We start from the raw sequence: 17,538 nt of genomic DNA, 5'->3' as shown, positions 1-17,538 counted from the left end.
TCATGCACTTTCCATATTTTGCATTCAGTCTCAATGTAGTACTAAATAGAACCTCCTGAATTACTTTGGTTTCATTGTTTTTATTCTTGAAGAGCAAAGAACCTGGTAACTTGCTTTAGCTGAGTTATTGGAGTCTTAATTATGCAAAACCATGTCAATGGCTTTTTCCCTTTTTGCCTCAGCAATGCTTGTGGGCATGTATGGCATAGTGTATATGTATGCATTTATAAGTAACATATAAATATGTAATGAGTTATTGTAGCAGAAATGCATATAGATTATGGAGTTTCAAGAAGACATTCCAGTTCCTAATTTAGAGTCATTGAAAGATACCAGACTTAATGTGGTTGAAACCTAAAAAGGCACCCTATTATTTCCTGGCAAGTTTGGCAGTGGTCCAATGAAAAGAGAAGAAGTGGAATTGTACTTATGAAGTTGGTCCAATGTGTAGCCCTCCCAGCATATTGGTAGTGGGTGACAGACAATTTGGCCTGGATCTGGAGAGCATAAAACACAGCCCAAACAAGTCAAACTGGCTTTAGCTTCAGCTTCCATTGTTTTCTCTGTATGTTACAATGCTCATTTATTTAATTATTCTGGTAAAAAACCTGTATTTGAAAGAAAAGGCAAACAGATGGTGTTCATAAATCTTGCTTAGTATGTAACCTTTCTTATATTATCCAGTAGTGATTAGTTCTGTTTTTTCCTGATAGTCTTTTTTGGGGGGAAAGAATGAATGTCACGTGTAATAGGCCCACCATATTTCTGGATTAGGTCACTAAGCATTGTTTTGTACGTGCAAACCTTTTGTTGACAGTGTGATCAGTCTCAGATTCTTGCTTTCAACAATGTGGATGTAAGACTGTGAATTAAAAGCACACCTCTATATGGGATTGCAGTGCACCTTCTGATCACTGTGGAATTTTTAGGAACTGTGAAGATAGCTGGAAATGCTGCATCCTATGTAAACACGGGCACTTCTTCATATGGGACTATCTCGAAAGAGCTGTGGGCATTTGTGAGCCATAATTATGCAAAGAGAATTTGTTGCCTTGTCACATTTGGTAACAAAGCTCTTCGCTTGCGATCCAAGGAGGGAATATATATGCAAATAGGGGAGCCCACCTCCTCCTGGAAGATTTATTCATTTTGCAACAACAGTTCCACGTCCACAGAGGCTATACCCTCTTAAAACACTGGTAACAGACTTGCTGTGGCAGAAACACCTAGATTTTCATTTTTAAAAAAGTTTAAATAACCTTTCATATTATTTTCCATGTTGTTTTTGTTTCTTTTTTAATAAATTCTTTATTATTTTAATAAATATAAAAGCATCGACATACAAAATACAAAAGCATACAAAATACAAAAATACAAACACTCGCACAAAAATTGCGAAGAGAAAAGAAGAAGAAAAGAAAAAAGAAATATAAATAAAACTATATACCAAACAGAAACAATATTCCATAAAATAAAATCAGTTCTTCCAGTTATTCTCCCTGTAACTTATACTATTCTTACTAAACATCTGCACTGGTTGCCAGTTACCTTCTAGGCCCAGCTCAGGGTGCTTATGTTGAATGGCCTGGATCCAAATGTATGAGATAATGACCACCCTACCTGTGTTGGTTGATCAGTGGTAGAGGCTTTCATGGTGGTTGCTGTGTTAAAGGAGGTGTATAGTCCAGGACCTACGGAAGAGCATTTTTGGTGTTGGATCTGTGACACTGGAATGGCACCCCCATTGACATGCATCTTGCCCCGGCTCTGTATTCTTTCAGATATTGGGTAAAAACACACCATTTTTGCCAGCTTTTAGTGGCTGAAAGTTAAGTCATTTTTGGGGTGTTTTTAATTATGCTATTTATATAAATTCTGAGAATTATTTTAATGCTTTCATTTAATATATTTTATATTACTTTATTTTTTTGGTAAATTTCCTTCTGACCTTTTTTGTTGAAGGTTGGTATAGAAATCTCTTAATAAATAATGTTAAACTGTTGTTTGATGCTATGTGTGAACAAGTGACTGGCCATGTTTGCACACGACACTAAGCCATGGTTTGTTTTAATCATGATCTATTGAACAAAAGAGGATCAACCTTGCAGATGAGCAAAGTAACTGCAAGTTGTTTTTGTAATATTTGTTTTGTTTTCTTACATTTTGTGTCTCATCCAGGTACAGGCAGTGAGCATTTGGGCTGGGACACTGAAACAAATCAGAGTACCATTTCAGACCTAAAAAGGAACCATGATTAAGACAAGCTCAGATTTGTAAGCCAACTTCAAGCCATGGTTTGTTGGTCACATTCAAAACCATATTTTGTGAGCTTGGTTTGGATGTACAAATAATCACAGTTAAGCTAAACAAACCACAATTTAGCATCCTGTGTGAACAAACCTTCCCCAGAGACTTCTAGTGAAAATAAAAATGTGGCAACTCTTATATATGCCGACCTGAGCTCCTTTAATAAATTTTATTTCTCCCTGGTTTGGCATCTAACGTGGCTTTCTTCTACACTCAAGTCTACCATGTGATAACTGCTGTGAGATTTGTCAATAGCAAAATAAAGAGAATCTTCTTCATGTGAGCTTCATTCTATATATAATTCTTCTGTGGTCCTTCTAACTTCCCATTCTTGCAAAATATTTTCAGCGCTACTCAGCTGGAATAACAGTTGCTGAATCTTGAAATATGTCTTGATCTCCTTTCAGTGCTTTTCTGTCAGTAAGAAAAGTTACACTAATTACTCTTAATCTTCTAGTTCCTTTTGTGAAGAATATTAGACTGCCAGAAAAATAATACGAAATTACTTGGGGGATGGGAAGCACTATTAAATCATCAGCGCTATAGTAATTGTAATAAGAATAATAGCAAATAGCAAAAGAGTCAAGGCTATGGATTTATGTATAATATAGTTCGCCGTAAGTGGTGTTAAAAGGAAAATATTTTTCTTTTGAAATGTGATGTATGAGCATGTATGTCTGTTTTATATCGGTTTACTTTCAGAAATGCAAGCTTCATTTTAACTACTATAGATCTGTTCAGATACAACATTCAAACTCTTAACCAAGGTTAAGAGACTGGGATCAGGTAATGGACTTGGATGCAATATTATCTCTTCTTCCCATTTCTTCTTTCCCATGACACAGTTTTACATCTGCAGCAAGCTTGCCCATGGTTGCAAATCAGCTTTGGACTGTATGCTACAGTATGATCTACCACATATAATCTACCACATATGGGAAATATAAGATGCGGGTACAAAATGTCTGCTGAAATACAATATCCTCTCACCCAGTGGAATCTCTGCTTGAGAGTTTTAGTTTCCTTTCAGAAGCAACTGCCTGTATCCCTTCCATTTTTCTTTATCTTCGAGGGCTAGAAACTTGATTTTTTAATATATATATTAAAGATGACATTCAAGATCCTGCCCTGCATGGTGAGCTTGCAGGTGTGGATGATCTGTATGATCCTGTTTGCAACTTGGAGGTGAGTGGGAATTCTTAGCATTTCACATTTTTGAAGGATGCAAGTAACCAAGGATTTAAACCACCACCACTGAAGCTTGAAACTGCAGGCAGTTTTTATCTAGGCAGTTTTAATCCCACCCTTTTATGTTCAGATTAGGTACATGTGGGGATGTGCTGAAAGGCTGTTAGCAGGAGGTTCTTTATGGACAGCTCAATAATAGCATTAATCTTCCCCCTCCTCCTCCTCCTCCTCCTCCTCCTCCTCCTCCTCCTCCTCCTCCTCCTCCTCCTCCTCTTCTTCAGGGCTGTAAATTAAATAGAAATCTGAAAAGTTAAAAAATTCTACTATTTGTTGATATAGATGTGCAGCTTGTTACACAATTTAAACATTTTCTTGGCAAAAAATGTTATCTGAACACAAGATACAGGTAACACTGCCTTCAGTGCCTACCCAAGCATTTTTGTTTTTGTTTTCTTTGAAAGGCATGTATTTCATGTAGGTTATTAAACACACACACCGTTTTCAAAGGTTTGCTTTCTGTCATAGCATGGATTGTCCCCCAAATGCCTAGTTGGTGAGTAGGTGGGAAATGGAAATAACAATGTGAGTTTGCCGTCACACCTGATGCAGAGCCCAAAAGCAACCAACATTTAAAATATGTGTTGGAAATATTACATGGTTTGCTTTTACCAAATTCCAATCTGTTCTCGAGTGAAGCACTTACGTTTGAGAGGAAAACATACGAAAATGTGCGATCTTATGCACATAAAAGATGTGCTTCGTCACCCTTTGGGCAGCCCATGTGCTTCATTGTGCAGTCAGCACAAGGTAAGTCACTGGGTGTATGCATGTGGGTGGGTGAATAATATAATTATTACAGGACTGAATTGAAGCAAAGTATCAAATAGCATTATTACAGAGCATGCAAAGATGGGTGTGGTTCATAATTAAAACTTAATATAGGCCTGGCCCACAGGTTTATAATCTAAAAAAGGCAAAATAGGCAAAAGTGGGGTATTGGAGGGCAATTGGAGGAGTAAGAGAAGCTACACAATTTCAGTCCAAGTGGCTATTCCTCTAGCAAGTTATTTCTATGTTCAAACATCATGGACTCAGGCTACAGTTTTGGCTACAGTTCTTGGGGGCAAGGATTACTCTTGAGAAAATGTCTAAATAATGTCTGCCTCCTTTCTTTTGCCTTCTCTGGGCTTTAGGTGTGAGCCTGTTTTCTCAGCCAAATAATCAGTACCTTCTCTCCGAGTAATGCTTCTGTTTTATGGTGATACACATTACATGTACAATGAATGTTTCAGGTGGTGGCCAACCCTTCATGTGCCCCTGACTCCTGTGTTATCCTGGCTAGGAGGTTTGAAAAGGGCTTGTTAATACAGCCACTGGGCAAGATTCAGCGTCACACTCTTTTAATCATTCCATCTGCACAAGCATTTCAGTTTTGCCTGATGGAACAATCCCTCCCTCTGCCCCCGTATACTGTTCTGGAGATTCTCCCAACCCTTCCAGAGCCCATTTTGGAGGGGAAGGGGGAGGGGGAAGGGGGAGCACCCCATTGCACAAGTGGAAGTCCTTGCACAGGGCTTCTTCCGCTGACGGGTCTAGTTTGGTAAAACCCACCCACTGTACAAGACAAACACAGGATGTTTGGTGGCATGGTTGCAAGCCTCCACTATACACACATGCACGGGTTCTCTCTCTTCTTCCAACCCCTTCGGCACTAGATATACAATGGCCTGGTTCACCTAAAATGATAAGACAAAGTGTGGCTTAACAGGACTGCACAGATGTGTAGCCTCCCAGGAAGAATCCTGCAGCTGCTATGCTCTCTCTCTCTCTCTCTCTTTTTTACTACTGCAGCAACACTAATTTGAACTAATGTGTCATCTGAATCGAAATCATGGCTAAATTCTCTTCTTGCCATCTATGAGCTGTAGCCAAGAATAAACCACCTAAACCTAGTTTGGCTTACTGTGTTGTATGAACCAACTAAATGTATTTCCAAGCAAAACAAGTTGCTCACATGGCTTTTCAGCAAAAGTGCATGTGTAATAGCATCTCAAAAGATGACTTTCATGGATCGTTTTACTCCTGCAGTAATAAGAATATTTATTGTAGACATGGCATTTGACCACCAACCATATGGCAACCCATTAACTTTCTATATAAAATAAAACATGGTAATAATAAAAAGTTACACAAACAAACCTACGGACAAATCAAATAGTATTTTGGGCTGGGATAAATGCTGGCCTCAACTTTTGTTTTCCACAGTTTTAAATATCTATAGCACAAAGGCCACAAGTTGACATATAGAAGCCAGCTGTACTGCATATTATTTTAAATGACAGCATGCTATAAGGGAAGAAGATAATAAATTTCCTCTAGCAAATGCCATTACACGGTTTATCTGCTGTCCAAATATAACAGTCGGCACCTGTTTGTCTCTTCCCCCATCTTCATCAAAGAGCTCACTGGCAAGCAGGGCAAGTTACCCTGTGGCTTTTTAAAGCTGCTGTCTGTACAATCTTGCCTGTAACAAGAGAGCAGCTGTTGAATGTTTCAGCATTTTACACCATGCCTTAGCACAGTTAATGTTTTAGTTGAGAAACTGAAGGGAAATGATATAAAGCAAAGGGTGCTCAACAGGTGGCCCAAAGACCATAATGCTATTCTCTCTGCTGCTTCAGCTGATTGGACCCTTCTGAATTGTTGTTGTTGTTGTTGTTGTTGTTGTTGTTGTTGTTGTTGTTGTTGTTGTTTGTCTCAACATACATCACTATAGTGATGGTTACCTCTGCTGTTGCTTTGCTGTCCCTTCCAAGCGACTGATACGTAGACTGTGAAATGTATGGCTCACATGAATCTTGGCAGTACCAGTGCAGGGCAGTTACAATGTGGATGTTTTCAAGTCCCCAAAATGAGAAGCACCTGTATCTTCTACATCCCAGTATGGTACTCCAGTATGGTATGTCTGACACACAGGGGTTGGAGGAAAGTACAGTAAAACAGGATCCAGTCTTAAGTACAAGTTTGAGAGGACATCATTCCTGCCTATTGTCCATGCTGGCTGATGGGAGCTGGCTGATGGAGGGCCACAGGTTTTGTACCCCTGCTCTAAGGATCATGCCAAAATTAGTGCACTGTATTGGTAGCACATTTCTGCTAAATGTGGCTAATTATTCTTGCACATTTCAAATCAATTTCAAAATCAAACAGCAAGACTGAATATGGGGCAGAATCCCCACAGCAGTTTTCATGTTGTCACACAGCAGTACCTCTTTTCTAAACATCAAGCTCTTCCTATCACAAGCTCCTTTTTTTTCACAGTTGAAAAAGTTTGAAAAGCATGTGGAGATGAGCTGCTACCTGAGAAAAAGAAAGTGGTCTTTGCCTTTGAGATCTTCCAGATTTCAGGCCCCTTGACTTGTGTACAGCCATAGAACATGGTTATGCAAAATGCATGAGAAATGTACTAAACCCTTTCCACTCTGCTTAAGCTCTGTATAATGTTGCACATATTATAAGAGCTGGTGAAACTTGTAAAATCTTAAATGAACCAGGTGAAACTTGAGGATATTTATAATACCTGGGTTTCCCCCCCTGAAAACACATGCTCTGTACTTTTTTCAGTAGAGAGGCTCTCAGTCCACTAGAGCAGTGTTTCTCAACCTTTTTTGGGCCACGGCACACTTGTTCCGTGAAAAAAATCACGAGGCACACCACCATTAAAAAAGTTAAAAAATTTAACTCTGTGCCGCCCTATATTATAATTATGACTGTAAGAAACACTTGCCAAATATTGCTTTCCGGCGGGTTAGTGCTGTGTATTGGCGGCTGCCAGGCTCGTTTGCACTGAGCTTTGGGAAAGAGGAGGAGAAATATTGCTTTCCGGCGGGTTAGTGAAGCTCATTGGCGGCCGCCAGGCACGTGACAATGCAAATCGCCCTTCTTGTTGTCGCACGTCGCGGCACACCAGCCAGCGTCTTGCGGCACACTAGTGTGCCGCGGAACAGCGGTTGAGAAACGCTGCATTAGAGAGCCATGATGTGTTTTTGAGACAATGTTAGTCAGCAAAGCACAGCCCCTTGGTTTAGAACTTTAGACTTACTTCCTGGTAAATTGCATTGGGTTTCAGCCTTAATTGCTTTCGTTGCTCTCCACACCTGCTCTACATCTACTTTCCATAACTATGCCATCCCAGTTATCATCATAGCTGTCAAGTTTTCCCTTTTCTCGCAAGGAAGCCTGTTCAGCATAAGGGAATTTTCCTTTAAAAAAGGGAGAACTTGACAGCTATGGTTATCACCCTCCTCTCCACTACTTACCCTCCTTTATTATTTGACTCATTCTCCGGAACTGCTGTTTTGTGGTTCACCATATTTTAACCCAACAGTGTACTTTACTGGTCAGAAAGAAATTTTAATCCAGAACTGAGAAACGCCTGGCAGGCAGGGGCAGCAACATTTGCTTTCCCATTGGCTGATTCTCACTCAAGCCAATATTCAGGGTAAAGGGTGCTGTGATCCCCCAACAGGATTTGGCAAAGCCTTACCTTTAGGTGCCTTAGCTACTCCCGTTTGCTAGTATGTAGAAACTTGTATGCTGTGAACTGCTCAGAGATCTTTGAATGAAGGGCAGTATACAAATTTAAGGTAGGTTAGGTAGGTAGGTAGGGACACGGGTGGCGCTGTGGTCTAAACCACAGAGTCTAGGGCTTGCCAATCAGAAGGTCAGCGGTTTGAATCCCCGTGACAGGGTGAGCTCCCATTGCTCAGTCCCGGCTCCTGCCCACCTAGCAGTTTGAAAGCACGTTTACCTTCCGGCGGGAAGGTAAACAGCATTTCTGTGCGCTGCTCTGGATTGCCAGAAGCGGCTTAGTCCTGATGGCCACATGACTGTACGCCAGCTCCCTTGGCCAATAAAGTGAGATGAGCACCACAACCCCTGAGTCGGTCATGACTGGACCTAACAGTCAGGGGTCCCTTTACCTTTACGGAAGGAAGGAAGGAAGGAAGGAAGGAAGGAAGGAAGGAAGGAAGGAAGGAAGGAATTTTCATCATGAGAGAAAGTGGCTGAGGTGCTTGTGGGGAGAAGGTTTTGGGGATCAAAGGCTCTAATGAGAACTGAATGAGAAGCTTTATTCATTTTCTACTGAATATGAATATGGGGGCCTGGGGGCCAAATGCAGACCTCCAGGCTGCTCTCTGTCTTGGAACTCTCCCCAGGTCACACCTTTCACTGGCTCTGCTATACACTCCAAACATTTTTGCCTAGTTTGGAATGTGTCCTTGAATTCTGATAATACATCTTGCTTCTCTGAGAGATGACTGTAAGGATGGGTGTGTGAGTGTCTATAGAAACTAGTTCAAACTACGTTTCCCCATTACATGCGTATGTGAAAGACAGAGAAGAAAGATTAAATTTACATCCATTGCCTCTGTCCTTGCATGTGGCCCTTGAAAGGTTGCCTGGGAGAGAATGCATCCCTTGAACTGAAGAAGGTCCTCCTAGCTCCGTCTTGGTGTGTTCAGCAGCATCCTAAGAACAGGTTGTGTGCACCTAATTCAGGTCACATTTGCATGGAAAGCTTCTCTGGTTATGTCCGTGCGAATGGCAGTGACTGTGGACCCCTCTCTAAGGACTCTGTATTCAGTCTTCCTTCTCACTGTCCCCTTGTCTGACATAGAGGATGGAGTATGAGCTGAAGAGGATTAGGATTTAATAAAATGAAGTAATTGTTCATGCAAGCATGGCTGCAGGTATTTAGGACTGAGGTGGTTTCCTGCTTCACTTTCAGCTCTTTAAAAAATGCAGGATAAGAAGCATGAGCCTTGAGTCATAGGTTGCCACCTATGAAATTTGTACCTGTGAGCACAAGCTTTTGGATTAAAAAGCAGAATAGGATATAAGTCAGGAAAACCTTTCTTCTCTCAATGGGACATTTAGGGAATGGGGAATCTAACCAGACTAAAAGTAATTGTTAAAATAAACACATTGTAGAACAAAGGAAAATAAAAGCTGATGGAAGAGAAGCACTGCATTCCTGTTATTGTGCATCCCAGAACCATAAGAAGGGAGAGAAATATGATCTGAAATAAGCTTAAGAGGTTCTGTAATTAAGCCTGGATTAGTACAATAGCATAATATACCTCTTGCCCTTCTGCAGGTAAGTGGCAGACTAGCCTGAGGACGTCTGAATGGCTCCTGCTTTTATATTTGGAAGATCCTGCTCTTCTATCAGCAGCCTGGGAATTGCTTTGCTGTCTCTCTCTGTATCTCTCAAGTTTTTTAAAGACAAAATTTGTTCAAACATTGCATCTAAGAAGATAGACCCTGAAATGTGTCAAACTGGCAACTGTGGTGCTAATTCAATTCCATCAGTGGAAACAATCTTATAGTATTTAGGATAGAGACAGCCAAAAGATTGTGATTCTTGCCAACTGTTCCTTTTTGTGGCTCCCTTTGTATATCTGATTTGGATGATGATGAGCATTTTTTGAAAGGGAACAAATTAAATCAGTGGCAGACATCCTGAGAGAGATGCTGCACTGTGTCCTTTCTTCATGTTACTTTGCTTAGTGAACCTCGGTATCAGTGTGGGAAAGACAAAACCTGGGACTTCCTGTAACCCAGTATTGGGCCACTCATAAAAGTCATTTCTTTTGAAAGTGACCTGAAAAGGGATAGAGGGGAAGCACTACAGCATTTGTAATTGCCAACTCATGTGTATAATAAATCCCAATTCCTTTTCTCTGTTTAAGAAATTCCAGACTCTTCCCCCCCCTGCTCTTAAGATTCAGGACTCTTACCAAGTGGTACATTAGTTGAAGCTCTGTGCCTGCACACTCTCTGTATAACATCCACACTCATTGGGGCATTTCTGCTATATCCAGCGTAGAACTTTAACCAATATATACAGTATTTTTTTCACTGAGTAGCCATCGCCCCTGAACTCCTAAACTAGTTGGTTTTGTTGTTGCTTACTTCATGTGGAAGAGATAGGTGGATGCAGAGCTCTGTTTTCATGTTTGAGCTTTCTAAACAAAACTTTTCACCATCTCAGCCTCCCCCCTTTGAACCTTTGAACTCTTTAAGGTTTCAATTAACATTAGCAGTTGAAGGCTGAAATGCGTACATCTTCTGATGCTTTTTGCTTGTTAGTCAAGAGGCGGCCTTGACCCCAGACCAAACTTTCCACATTTAAAGGCTAGAGAAACTGCTGGTGTCCCAGTCATGCCGATCTAACACCAGCTTTCAGGCTAAAGAAGCTCGCAAGAACTGATCCAGTGTCCCAGGAATGAGCATTGGCAAAGCAAATTGACAATATCATCCCCCTGCTTCTTGCTTCTAGTATGTCATAGACAGATGGAAGCACTTGAGCATGGGAAATACATCTTCATCTGTCATGGCTAAATTCTGCTGAAATGTACCCTCCACTAACTTATTTAAACTATTTGAAGCCATTTGCCTTTTTTGTTTCAACACACTGGGTTGACATTATTGGTTGACTTTCTATTATGATCAGTTTATTCGGTAGCTGCAGCCAACCTATGAGTGTGCATTGTGTAGTTATGATTGTTTGTCCCTACCGTGCATTACTTTGCTCTTACTAGCAGTGAATTTTATTTGCTAGTATATTTGTTTATCCAGTCAGTGTGGAGAGATCCCCTTCTGTCTTTTTTTCAATGACTGTTTTGAGCTTTGTTATCAGGGTCGTCTCAACCATGTCAGGCGCCCGGCCGCCGTGGTGCGGAGATCGCGCCACGCCCCCGCTCCGCCCCGTTTCTTGTTGCGGCTAGTGGGCGGGCGCAGGGCGCAGCATGGCTTCCGCACGGCTCTGCTGCGCGACGCCCCCCTGCCAGGCCGGCACCCTGGCGCCCCACACCACCCAGCCTACCCCTAGAGCTGGTCCTGTTTGTTATTCTGTTTACTTTGGTGATGCCAGTAAACTAGAAGCTTATTCAGCCTTATCTCCAGATATTTTATAAATCCATGTATGAACTTCCAATATTTATTACTTTCATTAAAAAGAAGCATCCATTTAGTCATGCCTAATTACTTTTGAAGTTGCACCTTTCAAATCCATGACCTTTTAAAAATGTGAAATATTTTGGCAATAATGGATATAGGTTTTTTTTAACGTATTCTTTGCTCCATTACAGATATTCCTATTTATAATTATATGTACATAGTGAAAACCTTTCATTGTTTAATATGGCTTTCAACAGGGAAACTGTTGCAGTCTTTCACAGATGGTTAGCAGTGTATATATATATATATAGCATGGAAGTGCTTGTGGAAATGGTAGTTGTTGTGTTCTCCTTTGTGTTGTACTGGAATAAAAGTGGGGAACATTAAGAAGGTGATGCCTTGAGTGACAGAAATTTGGCAGCTTGACCTGGAAACCTCACTGAATTGAATTTATTCCTGTTGACTTGTTTGGAGCAATGACACTGTCGTCCATTGAAAATGGTCTCCCATTGCTTTCCCATGTGACTTTTTTTGGTTAAATGAACCCCTGCCACATTTAGCCTTAGTAATATTCTCCAAAAGATGACTGTGTAATACCGGTAGATGGTTCAATGACTTTTCTGCCAGAAAGATTGCATCCACCACTTTTTCTCCTTTTAAGTCAAAGAGAACCATATGGCGGTTTTCATTGGTAAATTAAACTTGTGCTAATGGGCAAAGCTACTTCTGGGTCTCTGTGATGAATTAATAGTAATCTTTAAAACCAATGAAGGCAAAGCACCTCTTTACACAATCTGTTACCTTGGCCCAGGGTTAATGTTTTGAACTCATTTCAACCTCTGACTTGTTTACAAATCCATGGCCGAATTAGAAGTTGAAAGGAGGTGAAAGGAGATCCACAACCCCAACCATATCTATGGTCCTTAATTCACCTTTCTTACATTACTGTAACGATCAGCTGAACAGCAGCAAAATCACCTATGAAAGGTGATATTTAAAATTCCCTAGAGAAACATGGTGGCCTTGAAGTTGGTTTAAGATTCTGACTTGTTCTCAACCCAGTAACTGCAGTTTCTCAGTTTGGATGAAATGGGAACTACCATTTATATATTTTAAGCTGTTGAGAATTGCAGCATGGCAAGAAAAGAGGAGGGAAGAATGTTTAGCAGCTTGACGACAAAGTAATTTTCAGGTGGCAACTTGGGTGATTAATCTCATGTATGTAACATTAGATATGCCTGGGCAGCTTTGAAGTACTGATGACATCTCCATGAAAATAAGTGGCAGGAAATGTGTTCTTAGGGACTAGGAAAGGAAGAAGTTCTTCTTAAATGTTTTCTAGTCCTACGTAGTGTGGCCTTCATTGGCTCTGGGGAGCAAAAGCTTTATAATGACTAGTGAGCCCAGCAATGAAGAGAGAGAAAAATGTCCCTGGGTCTTAATCTGTTACTTTGCATATGAAAAGTTAACCCTTTCTGGTCCACACTGAAAAGTATTGTTGGAAGTTCAATTTCACTACTCTCGTCCATTGTTTATATAGCATAAAATGACTTTTTTAAAAAATAAAGTGAACAGGTGAATGGCTAATGAAAGCATAGAAGTGTGTGTGTGTGTGTGTGTGTGTGTGTGAGAGAGAGAGAGAGAGAGAGAGAGAGAGATGGAAGGGTAGTAGCCTCCAAAGAGGCTCTTTATGTCCTGTGTGTGACAGAGGCATGATAAATAGGGACTAGAGAGAAAATCTTCTCTGTGGTCACACCTAAATTTTGGAACTCTATGCCCTTGGAGATTTTATCGGCCGCCTCTTTTATGGTGTTTCGCCATGAGGCAAAACCTTTCCTGTTTTAGGTAGGTGTGTGTTTTATTCGAAAAGTTTTTTTAATCTGATGCCTTACTTTATCTGCTGTTCTAGTCTATTTGTGTTATATTGTACCTTATAAATTTTTATTGTACTTTATGGTTGCTTTTGATTGCTTTCAGCTGCCCAGAGTGGAATGTAGGCACCAGATAGAAATGTTCCTATAAATAAGACCTCTGAATTGTTTGATAGTAAATAATGTTATTCCGAATGAAAATTATTGGCCTTAAGAGCTCTTGTGGTTAAAAACAAGCATAGTTAAAATTCCTTTTAGTGGAGAGGTAAAAGGGGTGGAGGGGATGGAGGTGTATCCCTCTAAGCCTCCAGACAGAACAGAATCCTACAGCCTTCCCACAGTCATGCTCTGGCTGCTTGGGTGCTCTGCAGATAGCAGCACATCCCAAACAGAACCGGACCCCTCTCCTTTTAGTACCCTGCATGCATTGTTGTCTCACAATGATTCGCTATTGGACTAGAAACAGCTGTATCAAGCCTTTGGTTTGCAAAAGAGATTACAGGCCTTTCTCATAGAGTCTGATTGGTTGGCAGTGTGTGCTCTGAGAGAGAGAGAGAGAGAGAGAGAGAGAGAGAGAGAGAGAGAGAGAGAGGGACCAAAGAAGTAGGGTGGTAGTAGTAGTAGTAGTAGTAGTAGTAGTAGTAGTAGTAGCTGCTTCTAGGCAGTTTGATTACTTTTGTCCTAGAGTTCTTCTCCAGATGTCAAATGAATGGGCTCCCTCCACCAATCTCTCTCCCCATGCCACCCCACCCCCGTTCCAACATCAATGATTGTTTGGGCAGGCTAAGAAATCTAGCAGGCGGGTTTGGTTTCAAAAAACAAAACAAAAAACAAAGACGTTCCTGTTTTTTCTTTGTAAGAAAAAGAAAAGAGAGGAGGTAGAGGCTGGATTGTTATTTAAAAAATAAAAAAATACAACTTTGTATGTAAATACGCACAAGCTGATTATAGGCTGGGGCACAAGCGAAGGTTTGGGTGAGCCCAGGGCTATTTTACATGAGAATGTGCAGCCCGACTGGCTGAGCGCGTCTAACTTAAGGCAGCTCCTTGATTAGCATAAGACTGGGTGGCTGCCTTGTTTCCTGCCTTCAATAGCTATTCACTGTAGTCGAGGCGGAGAGGAGCAGGGAGGCAAGGCAAGGCAAACGCACCGGATTTGCAGAAAGCAAAGCGCGTTGGGCTTAATCTCGCGGTCCGGCTGCCCCCCAAGCCTGGAGGAGCTGGCACGGGTCGACGGGCGCAAACGTAGGCAAGCACAGGCGGTGATGGGAAAAGAGGAATAAGCGTGTATGCGAGAAGGAAGGAAGGAAGGAAAGACGGCAGGCTGCAGGAGCCTGGAAGAGACGGGACTCGGGAGCCCTCGGCCATGATGACCATCTGCATCGAGCACCATCGCTGCTGCCTGTAGGTTTATGTACACCTTGAATGGGCGCGCGAGCGAGGGATCCTTGCTTTGCCAGTGCAGCAGGAGGAGCTGCGAGAGCTGCTAAGGGGGAGAATGGTCGCTGCTGCAGCAGCCATGATTTTTCGGCTGCTCCATTGATGTTTTGCTCGGATTCTGATAGGTTGGAGGAGGGCGGGGGAAGCCAGCCTTTGGCCGCTACCAGCACTTCCCCGCGAATCCTATGGCATTGCAGACCCGATGCTGCTTTGCTTTGCTCCCTGCGGTCTTTCGGGTCAAGCCCAAAGGCAGCCTGCTTTGCCTAATTCGCCCGGGCCTTTTGTGTTGCAGATCACAGTTGGCCGAGCCTTTCTGTGCTGAATCGACCTATTGTTTTGGGACCCCAGAGCTTCCACGCTGCAGATCGCTTCTCTTCTCCCCCCTCCCCCTTTTTTCCGGTCGCTCTTCTCCTCCTCCGCCACCGCCACTACCCCCCCGCTTTAGAAGCCACATAATTTGCCTCTCCTCCACTTGACTCTGGAAGCTACAAGCCGGGCTTGAGCGCCAATGAATTGTAATGCATTGTGGGACGTGTGTAAAAGAATTGGATTTTTCCAAGGGGGGAAAGGAAAGGACCTGCGGTCTGCTTGATGGACAAGGTAGTGGCAAAATGTTGCTTGCAGAGCCGACCCGAGCGGTGCCTGTAAAGAGACGTGTGTAAAACGAGTGCAGCGAGCAAGCTGTGAGGCCTCCTGGCTCATGCCGCCGCCGCCGCTGCTGCTGTTCGTGGTGGATTAGACTGCAGGTAGCCTCAAAATGAAGAAGACGCGAAGTACAACCTTGCGGCGAGCCTGGCCTAGCTCTGATTTTTCTGACCGGGCCTCTGATCGCATGAGGTCCCGCAGTGAAAAGGACTACCGCCTGCACAAACATTTCCCCCCAGCTTTCCTTTCCCAGGCTTCACGGGGCTACATGACATCTGGTCAGTAACTGGCTGTGTGTGTGTGTGTGTGTGTGTACATCTGTATGTTTGTTTCAAGGCATGGGCTGGCATGTTTGTTTATCTCCCCTGTGCAGTGTAAAAAAGGGTTATCTTGTGACTGATTAACATAGGTTGTAATGAATAATGCAATTTCTTTTAAAGCTCACATCCACCATTTTGTACCTCAGGAAGATTCACAGCAGGGCCTGCTCAATATGGTGTTTAAAGCCTTCCAGACCCCCCCCCTTCCCCCTAAAATAAATGGAGAGAAAAATGGTCAGATCAGTATTTTCAACGAATCAAAATGCCTAGTAGATGTGATCCAAGAAGTCTCTCCCCCCCCCACTCCCAAATCTGCACCCCTGGTCTCCTTCTGCTAAATCATGATTACCAAATCAGATATTGTCTCTTAATCCAGCTAAATGCAATTATCTCAATAGGCATTTCTGCGTTTCATTTTCTAAACAACAACAAAAAGTGTCGCTGCTGTTGGGGGTTCTGTGAATAGAGCCTTCGTGTCCCAGTTGACTGTTTTTTTTCTGGGGAAGTTCTTTTTGGTTATACAAAAATAAGTATAAATATAAACATTTGTGTGTTAGGAGGACAGGGTGTCTGTGGTTTATGTGTCACATGTGTATGCTCATCTATTCAATTGCTTCAGTGGAAGCTCTTTAAAAATAATGGACACTGCACCAACATGCTTGTGCATGCATGGCAGGATAAGAGCACAAACAATAAAGCTGTGGAAGATTATAACAAGGGGAAACAGTCATCTTTTAATAAAAAATCATGAAAGGAAATGCCTCATCCCTCCCTTTTAATGATGTCTTTATGTTCCATTCATTCTATGATTCCCTTTTGAGATGTTCAGGAGGAAACAGGAAATAATCTTTAAGAGAATGTTGATGAGAAGGACAAAATATCTTGGAAGCCTCCTTTGTTGTTTGAGTGCTTCGTTAGTGTGACAATCTGGCATAATGTTTCATGACCATGATGCCAAATATCCCATTTATCATCAAGGCATATTTCCCCCTGTGAGACTCACTTTAGCTTGGAGAAATGAAGATTTCTTATACATAGCTAGAAAAGGTTTTCCATCTCCTTCCTGTATCCCATCCCCAGTTTCAAGTCAAAGTTAGTGGTTATCAGCAATTTACATACCTAAGTTATTCCTTTGCATTCTAATAAATATATCTCTTTAAACAGTACTGGAGCGGATTCTTGTGCTTTAATAATCTCTTGTGAACATTCTTTTGTCAGCAATCATAAACATGAAGAAGAAATATTTCATGGAAATATTACTTGACTAAGTTTTGGTGAACAAGCTTATCTGTCTTGCTCAGAAGGTATGCATTAAATGAAATGACAAGTGTAATTTATGCTTTTAGGAGCTGAAAAGCAACTATATTGTTTAGAGTTTGGTTGCTGCAGTACATTTAGCAACACACCTATGAGAAATCTGGCCTCACTGTACTGTATACACCTAGAATCTGAGCTGGTGTTCATTATGACAGTGTAGTGTCCCCCCCCCCCCAAAAAGAGAGAGATTTGGAACATTTTAGATCAGAATGATTAGATAATGCCTAACAGAATAGTAAGTTAGTTTTCTGCAACTGTATTAAGACTATGGAGGGAAAAAACAGGTTTCTTTGTTTTTCTTGAAAGCAGTGTTGTTGAAAGAGTTATCCTTTTAACAGATGTATTTCTCCTAAGAGTTTTATAGGTGGCAATTAGCATGAATTAAATGCAAAGTATGTGTGTATTCATAAAAACAAGATCCTGGAGAGTGGTTGCATGGTCCAGTTTGATTATCAATACTGAGTTGTCTGATTCCAGAGGTGTGT

The 17,538-nt window shown here is 41.7% G+C and overlaps 1 protein-coding gene across 3 annotated transcripts in view; it reads left to right on the top strand.

The window, feature by feature from the left end:
* STOX2 (storkhead box 2) overlaps positions 1-17,538 on the top strand; it is a 134,993-nt gene that overhangs the window by 34,053 nt on the left and 83,402 nt on the right. Inside the window, exons 1-2 of one of the 3 annotated variants that reach the window (XM_035111718.3) lie at positions 14,433-14,735; positions 15,064-15,694. The exons of 1 other annotated variant lie outside the window; for it this stretch is intronic. In XM_035111718.3, coding sequence (XP_034967609.3) covers positions 15,529-15,694 — 166 coding nt within the window. In that variant the 5' untranslated portion in view covers positions 14,433-14,735; positions 15,064-15,528. Of the gene's footprint in view, positions 1-14,432; positions 14,736-15,063; positions 15,695-17,538 lie in introns of those variants that run through there. One more of the 3 variants, XM_035111719.3, reaches the window with a different exon arrangement.

This window comes from Zootoca vivipara, chromosome Z1 (assembly GCF_965207765.1).
Source record: "Zootoca vivipara chromosome Z1, rZooViv2.hap1.1, whole genome shotgun sequence".
Classification (NCBI taxonomy): Eukaryota; Metazoa; Chordata; class Lepidosauria; order Squamata; family Lacertidae; genus Zootoca; species Zootoca vivipara.
This window is presented reverse-complemented; position numbering and strand designations above follow the sequence as displayed.